The 8,746-nt window shown below is 42.8% G+C and overlaps 1 protein-coding gene across 1 annotated transcript; it reads right to left on the reverse strand.

The window, feature by feature from the left end:
- Positions 1-684: 684 nt before the first annotated feature.
- Positions 685-8,339, reverse strand: NPY5R (neuropeptide Y receptor Y5). The gene is made up of 2 exons (XM_067551981.1): positions 8,259-8,339; positions 685-2,503 (listed from the first exon to the last, which is right to left on the reverse strand). Exon 2 carries the CDS (start codon positions 2,492-2,494, stop codon positions 1,157-1,159), a length of 1,338 nt encoding a protein of 445 aa, XP_067408082.1. The 5' UTR covers positions 2,495-2,503; positions 8,259-8,339; the 3' UTR covers positions 685-1,156.
- Between the last annotated feature and the right edge of the window lie 407 nt (positions 8,340-8,746).

The raw sequence follows: 8,746 nt of genomic DNA on the forward strand, positions 1-8,746 counted from the left end.
AGGGAAAGGCACCGGAACAGTCCTGTCCATCTCTGCAGCCACGCAGACACCTTGCCCTCCAAATCTTGCCAGTTCTCCGCTGGGGAAGGGATGGGTGTCAGAAAGGTAAACACCCAGAGAGAGCAGAGGACCCGTGCTCCACCAGCTGGCTTGAAGCACGGGTGGGAGGGAGCTCATCCGCCACCTGGCCTCTACCATCAGGCCAGAGCTCTTGGCCCAGTTGATCCGGGCGGAGGAGGCTTCCGAGTAGATGGCCAGGCAAGCCTCCAGCCGTGCCAGGTCTCCCGGGTCCTGGACCACGAGGAGCACGTCGTCGGTGTATGCTGACAGGACCAGCCTCAGCTCTGGCTCATGGAGCACCAACCCTGTCAACCTCCGGCGGAGGAGACAGAGGAAGGGCTCGATGGACAGAGCATACAGCTGGCCTGACAGTGGGCAGCCTTGACACACTCCTCGCCCGAAGCTGACCGGTTTGATCAGGGTCCAGTTGAGCTTGACCAGACACTCAGCGGAAGTGTACAGCACCTGGAGAAAACCCACAAAGCTGGTCCTGAAGCCAAACACCTGTAGGGTGCCCAGGAGATACCCGTGGTCCATCCTATCGAATGTCTGGCAAATGTGATGCAGAGGTATTGGCTGGACTGGGCGTATCAAGATCAAAGAAAAATATAAAGCAACAAAAAGTTTATTTTAAGAAGTGGTCAAAATAGTCTGATTCATTTTAAACAATAAGTATTTAGCAATAATAATAATTTACTGATTATAGCCTCATAATTGATACTGAAATGGTTGGATTAATTTCTTACATAAACTGTAAATTCGTAGTTCAGATATTTGCAAGGTACAGTTGAAACAACATTTGATTGAACTATTAAAATGTATAATACACATGATTTTATACACTACACATGATTTCCTCAATACAATAAATAAACAAAAGACTAATATTACAATGGTATCTATATATTTCTGCTCTACGTAAGAGGCACGTACAAACCATTCACACCTAGAATTTACTATTTATACCTAAAGCTGCTCGCTATTGCTAACCACAACTGATTCACACTTAAAATTGAATTAAAGATATTTTATAGTTCACTATGCTTATAGACAAAACATTTTGTTTGTTTTATATTTTATTGTTGAGCTTTTAAAATCATGATATTTGGTAGCATGGAATAAGGGACATCAAATCTGCTTTTATGCTATTATTAAGAAACCCATATAGAACAGGATTCAGGCAGCAGGACATCATACCCAGTAAGTGACATATGCAGTATACTAATTTAAAATGCCTATTAGAAATCAGATTGGAATTAAAATCGGTGGCAATATGGAAAAGGTGAAGAGGCATCCAACTGACAGCAAAAACTAAGATCAGCACTGTCAGTCTGCAGAAAACCCTTCGAGATCTTGTCTTAATTCGAGTGTTTGATCGGGATACTGTCATCATGTCTTGCATCTCTGAATTTTCTTTTGGTTTCATCTCAAAGCAGATTGGTACCCCTGGCAGGAATTTACTGGATGAAGAGAGCTGGCTTCTTTCTGTACCAGAGGTTTCTGGGGGTTCTCTAGAATTATTATCCCGTTGATTCCATAAAATAGCTGGCATCACACTGGCAGTTTTTTTACTATATCTTTTTCTGTGTTTTCTGACAAATGTATAGCTCCATTTAGAGCTGCTGAAGAGCTGCACCTGAGAACTGCAACTCTTGGATGGATGAAGTGTTAGGTTTATCATTTCATTTTCTTCAAATTTGTTTTCCTTTTTTGACAATCTGGAATTTACACTCCTGCAGACGCTGGTATGACTTACAGTTAAACAAACCAAAGGCAATATATACTGGATGAGTAATAAGGAAATAGTAAAGGCAATTCTATATGAATCAGATGGCCATGACTCGATACACAAATGCCTGCTGTTCAGTGCCTCTAAATTAAGGGTTTCATGGAGATCTACAATTTTGTGGAAAACTGGGAGAGGGGAGCAAATTGTACAACCAAGAGCCCAGATAGTTGCTGTTAAAAAATAGCCATGTTTTGCTGTTAAATTGCTAGACAGGGGATTTTTTACCATGCGGTATCTGACAACAGCAATAGATATTAACATTAAAGTTGAAACCAGAACTGACACACACTGGAGGAAGGGCATAACATGGCACATGATTGCTCCAAACATCCATTGATCGAGTAGGACAGATGTCAATGTAAAAGGCGAACAAAACAGCACAACTAAAATGTCAGAAAAGGCTAAGTTTCCAATGAGAATGTTTATTATTGTCTTCTGCTTGCGTTTTATTAGAGCCATTAGTATAAGTAGATTTCCCATGAAGCCAGCAAGACTTATAAATGTGTATAGCCCGATCAGAAAGTACTGTAAATCATCTACACTGCTTTTATAGTCTTCCCAGGCAGAAAAATCAGAACTCTTGATAGTAGCAGAGCTGTTCTCCTTAGTAAGCGTCATGTTATAGTCTTTGAGTTCTAAATCCATATTACAGTCCTGCTTAGAATTAGAAAGATGTTAATTAGTAACTGCAGAAAAGATGACATTGGTGTTAATCAGAATTTAGAGAAATAACCATTTTCTTTATTGCTTTATTACATTTAAAAGTGTAGTGATATCACTATACTTTACCCCAAATCCTACATTACTATAAAGCATCATCAATTCATTTCCATATTTCTTAGCATGTGTTATACAGCCTATCTAGGCCCCAACCCCTGGATTCTCCTATTTTGCAGTTACAATTTAAAGCATGGTACAGATGAAGTAAGCAATTAACAATGGTTTGCTGTTGGCCAGATTGTGGACCCCTTATTGATGAGTGAGCAGCTATTTACCAAAGTAGTCCCATTAGAGTCAAACGGGACCAGTCATTTGAATAACTGCTCACCATTATAAATAAGGAGTTCATAATCTGGCTCTGTGCAATAATTGCACCTACCCATTTATTATATTATTAGGGTACCTATTTCTGTTACATGATGACAAACTGCACTGGGCGTGCTTAAAAATGCGTAATATTTTGAAAGATTCTAACGGTTTCAGCAATATTATCTATTTTTATAATAGGGAATTCCACCAGAAAAAGAATCTTTCAGAAAGTGTCACATTATTATGACCACTCACTGTTCCAGAGAATTCAATTCCCACCATGTCAATTTTTTAAATTGTATAGCTGCTATATTCAAATTAATATCTTCAATCTGGAAAATGGTATTTAACATATGTTAATGAAAGTCAGGGCCAAGTCCTGCAGATCCCACTGATTTAAGACTTCCATGGATGTTACACAGAGTTTTGTCCGAGTACAGGTGGAATAGAGGCTTCTGGGTTAATACTAGCAGTCAGACAAATCCTAGCTAATCTCCCTTTTACTATAATGGGATCAGTGAGATTACAGCATCATTGCAACAGTGCAGTTTGTTCTATTATAGATTATTGCACACAGTTTTCAGGTTTGTCCTCAGAGCACTGGCAGGGACAGCATCAGCTTCAGAAACCTACTCTGGATCCTTCCTTCCCTGCTTCAGCAAATGAGAGGTTGAAGTCTAGTGTGTGTGTGTCACTTATGATGCCTGCTGTCATTAAGATCAAGGGTGTCGTGGTTAAAGGGTTCTGTCACTATGACTAGCAACTTCCACAAGAGCCACTTATGGTGGCCTAATGACTCCCCTGGTGTCCTGCTCCATGGACGTGAGGTGTACAGCCTGCTTTTGTTCAGTCAATCAGCATGATGTGCACAATATGCCATCCCCATGTGTATTCATATCCTGTATCAAGACATGTTGCAGTACATGTTCAAGATCTACCCAAGTACCCATAGATGTTTGGTTATTGCACTGTGCAGTGGGAATGTCCACTAATGCTTTGTGATGTGACTACAGTAGAGGGCTGTCAAAAACAGCTAAGTGTGCAGAGAAATTGCACTGGTCCAGGTATCAAACTGCATTAAGTCTGGAATCTCCCCTCCAGACACTTTGATAAATACCAGGCAGCATTTCTACAGACAAGCTGGATCACAAGGAAATCTCATACACGGGGGGACTAGCTGTCCTCCAAATTGACAGACTATGGAACCAGATGCAGTATATTGTTCATTTCAGCTGAGTACTCTGGTGTGAGAGGAAATACATTTAGTTTTGCTCCAAAAGGTCTGCTTATTTGGATTAGTGATAAACACTAATGTTCCTGTGCTTGCTTGTGGGTTGGCTTTGCCTTTTTTTCTTTCTGAGAGAAGTCATGAACAGAACTGAAGACGTGGTATTCCGACTTAAGAATGACGACTCAGAAGTATCTCTACCAGCTGTGAGAGAGTAGAATAACAGAGTGGAAAGAGGGAGACATTTGGGCTTGGTCTATACCTTAAAATTAGATCAACTTAGGCCTTGTCTACACTAGCACTTATGCTGGCAAAACTTTTGTTGCTCAGGGGTGTGAAAAACACACCTCTGAGCGACATAAGTTTTGCTGGCATAAGCGCTAGTGTGGGCAGTGCTATGTCAGTGGGAGACGCTCTCCTACCAAAATAGCTACCACCACTCATTTAGGTGGTTTTATTATGATGGCAGGAGAGTTCTCCCCCATCGACATAATGTGGCTACACAAGTGCTCTGACAGCAGCATAGCTTTACTGAAACAGCTCTGCCGCTGTAAGTTTTAAGTGTCAACTAGCCCTTAGCTATATTGTTCAGAGCTGTGAAAAATTTCTTGCCCTATGTGATCTAATTAGGTCAACCTAAACACCACTGTAGATGCAGCTAGGTCAACAGAAGAATTCTTCCATCAACCTATCGCCCCTTGAGGGGGTGGTTTTACCAGTGACAGAAAAAAAAAAGGCTTCCTCCACTGTAGTGAGTGTCTATGCTTCAGCTTTGCCACTGAAGCACTTATAGTGAAGATGTACCCAGAGCCAATTTGTCTGCACCAGCATTGCTTTCTCCCAGAGATAGTGATTCACTACATATATTGGAACTGATAGGTATTTTGCTAGGCTTGGGCTGCAAAAGCTGTTTGTTTTCCTGCATTGGGGCTGGTCATGCAAAAAAATGGGGCAGGGATGTTATAGAGATGATTCAATAAAGAGGCAGTTGCCAGGTTCTGTGAGTTTCTACCCTGACTCAGAACACTTGCACAGTGGGTCTTCAGCTTCAGTGCTATTAGCTGAATGAAGCTGAAAATGCTCCCCTACCATATTGCTGGGTTTCAGCCCATAATTACATAGGAACAAACCATTAATATTGTTGGGCCTTTTGCGCTTACTGAGGCTTCTCTCTTGCTGCTTGGTATTAGCAGCAACTTCTACTGCTGGGATTTGGTTATTCTTTCTGACCCTGATTTTGTCAATGACATGCAGTGTCTGACTTTCAATGAGATTTAGGTTCCTGAGTGCCAGTCCCTTTTGAAAATGGGATTTAGGCTCTTAAGTCGCTAAGGTGCTTTTGAAAATTTTACCCTTTGTCATGTTTAAATCATGGTTCTAACCTGAACAGTGACTGTAAAAACAGTGTCTTGGAGTTCCATATTCTTTGTATCTCACTGGTTTCCTATCGTTTTTGCTTTATAGTCACCATTTAGCATGTAAATTTACTTTAAAGTAGGCAAATGCATCATGAACTAGGAAGATCTTAATTACATCGTCCTGAGCAGAATTCATTTATGTGCAGCTGATGTTCAGTATCTTAATTTTCATCTTCCTTTGATGAGCACTTTAGTCAAATTGTTTCTCCTGAAGTTATGTTTTTAGGAAGGTTCCTCTCACCTATTTAAACTAATCTAAAGCCCTAAAGTGGCACAAGGATCTTAAACCACCATTCAGTCTCAGCTCAGTTTAAGATATAAAATGTACTAACTTTTTGTTGGTTTAACATGTCTAAAGTGGTTTATGTTCATTATTTCACTTTAAAGCCTGTGATTGGTTTAAAATGGAAAAAACAAATAAATAAATAAATCCATAAATCATTGTTTTGGAGGATGAAGGAACTCCCTGTAAGCTTGAAAGCTTGTCTCTTTCACCAACAGAAGTTGGTCTAGTAAAAGATATTACCTCATTCACCTTGTCGCTCTAATATCCTGAGACCAACACTGCAAACACAATGTTAAGCCTGTATAAGTAAGCACCCAAGAAGCTAAAAAATACAAAAATTGAACATATATCTTTAATGATTCCCTGTTGCATATAGGAATGATGATAATCCATAATTACTTAATCATTGGCTATCTAAGCCTCTAGAAAACACTGAAATATATTATATTTGAGAGAAACGTCATGTAATTAAAGACTGCATCATAGCCTATATACAAAGGAGAGTTAAAGTTGTGCATTCTCAAAACAGATATTAAAGAGGTAGAGCTACCATTGTAACTTTCCTATTCTTTTATAATTAATACATTCAACGGTAAGCTCCAGTTTAAGAACCTTTGAGCTATGAAAAAAGAGTAAGAACACTTAAAAAATCTTTCATATGTTAATGATGAAAGATTACTTGTGTCTCTTAAAGTGGCCATTACTGATAAAAGATAAGAAATATTACAAAGTTCTTCTAGAAAAACAACATGTCTTTCCACAGTAGGCAAGTATCAAGTCATTAAAAATAGGATCATTGTCCAAATTCAAAGGAATACTATGTAATGTAAGGTGGTACCTTGCTGATCAGAAAAGCATGCCTAAGGTATTATTAAAGTAAGTGCTACTGAGCACATGGAGTAACTGTAACAAATTTCTAGCTAAACAAGCAAACAAACCTGAAGACTTTACAACTTCAGATATGTAACCTCCTTTTCTGTTTTTGTCTAGTGGGAGGCATTTTGGATTGTGCCAAATAACACAATATATTTTATTTGTCCCTCATCAGCAATCAGCTGCTGAAGTATATTATTAGTTGTTTAGTAATTAGACACAATCCTAGTTTCAGGAAGCATAGATTCCAAATTATCCCCAGTGGAGTATTGCCAAAGTATCAAACCATTAAAAACAAAAGGATTAATTTCAAAGAACCATAGAGTTAGAGATGGCAAACGCCTGCTCCTTCCAGCGGGAGCATTTCTCATATTCTGTAAGCAAGTAAGACGTAAATTATTCCTCAGATTTAAAACTTAAACTTGAATTCCAGAATATTTATGTTTAAAGGGCATTGCATTAAGTATAATGCAACAGCGTGGGAGGTCTTCGGTAACATTTACGTCCATTTCAAGGGATTTTGAATCACTATCTATCCACACTTTGGAAAAGCCCTTAATTGGATAATATCTGCTCTAAAAAGCATTTACAGTATGTCCCGTAAAAGCGATTATAAATGAGGAACAGAGGCTTCCCTCTAGCAGCCCCGCTAAGGTGACAATGGGTTGGTTCATTCAGCTTGCAGCTAGACCCGCCTTTGGAGCAGCCCTGAAGCAAGCAGCCCAGGTTGGACTGGGCAGTGCCGTCTGTGCTGTCTGGCACAGGTGCTCGGAGCAGGATGCAGCCATCGGGGCGCTGACATCGGCTCGGTCACTCCAGAGGTGCGGCTAAAAAGCAAGCGCTCCCCTCCCCTGGCAGCCTCTCCATTCACCGGGGCACTAGCCAGCGCCGGATCCGCCTCCCCTGGCGCCAATGGAGCGGGCCTTCTGACGCTGGAGGGGAGGGGATCGGGCCCCTGACCCAGCACTTCCTGCAGCCGCTGAGCAGGCGGCCCGCAGCGGCTTCTCCTCCAGCCCCCTGGCCGCGCGCCGCTCCCCAGCCGCTGGGCGAGGGCTTCGTACTGTACCTGCTGCCGGGACCCGCCGCCCGAGCTTCTACCTGCAGCCGCGCGCGCGGGCAGGGCAGGGCGAGGCACCGCTCCGGGGCGCTAGTGGCCCGCGCGGCCGAGGAGAGCCTGCATTAGGGCGCCTGGAGCTGCTGAAGGGAAGCTGCTCCGCCCTGCCAGGGCTGCCCGGTGCATGGAGAAGGAGCGAGCTGGGGACTGGCGAACCCGACCCCTGATGCCGCTCCTCCAGAGCCGAGGTCGGTGGGGGCAGAGCGCTGCCGCATCCCCGGCGCCAGCTCGGCTGCTTTGCTAGCCCCACTCCGCTCGCTACCTGCTCTGCCGCCGCTTGGCTAACTCAACCTGCCTCGCGCTCACTCCTTCCCCTGCTCGGGGAGGGGGCGGGGAGACTTGCTGCTCAGCCTGGCTTGGTCTCGTCTCTTAAATAAGCCAACCCCAGGAGAGACCATCGGTATCTTGTCTGAATCCGGAGTAACTCCACTGAGCCGGTGGAATCACTCCGCATCACTTACGCTTGTATAGCTGAGACCACGATCCACAGGAGCTAGTTGTTACGCCCTTCACCCCAGCCAACAGCACTAACTCCAGTGCAGTGTGTACGCATCCTCCCCGAGCTAATTCACTCCCAGCGATTTACTATAGAAGAAAGATGCCCCTAAACCCGCTCAGTTCATTTAACTTTTTTCACCACCTGCTATCCAGTAACGTTCATGTAGCTCACATTTCTGATCGGCGAGTCCAATAGGAGCCAATGATTTATAGATGTTGATTAATGGAGACTAATATCCGTTAACAGCACTATCCAAAAGCACTTTCCAGCCGGCAGTTGGTCCCTGCTGGAATCCAAAGCGCAATGAAGCGTTTTGCATTTCCCAAACACTGCCTCGAGGAGGCATTCCGAGCTGAAGAGTGTGTCTTTTGTCTGACAGAGGCGTAGGAGTTGGGGTAAGAATGGGTGATGGGAGAATTAGGATGGCGAGGAAAGAAGCAATGCTACTAG

This window comes from Emydura macquarii, unplaced genomic scaffold (assembly GCF_026122565.2).
Source record: "Emydura macquarii macquarii isolate MOO-44397 ecotype Brisbane River unplaced genomic scaffold, CSIRO-AGI_Emac_v2 contig_1363, whole genome shotgun sequence".
Classification (NCBI taxonomy): domain Eukaryota; kingdom Metazoa; phylum Chordata; order Testudines; family Chelidae; genus Emydura; species Emydura macquarii.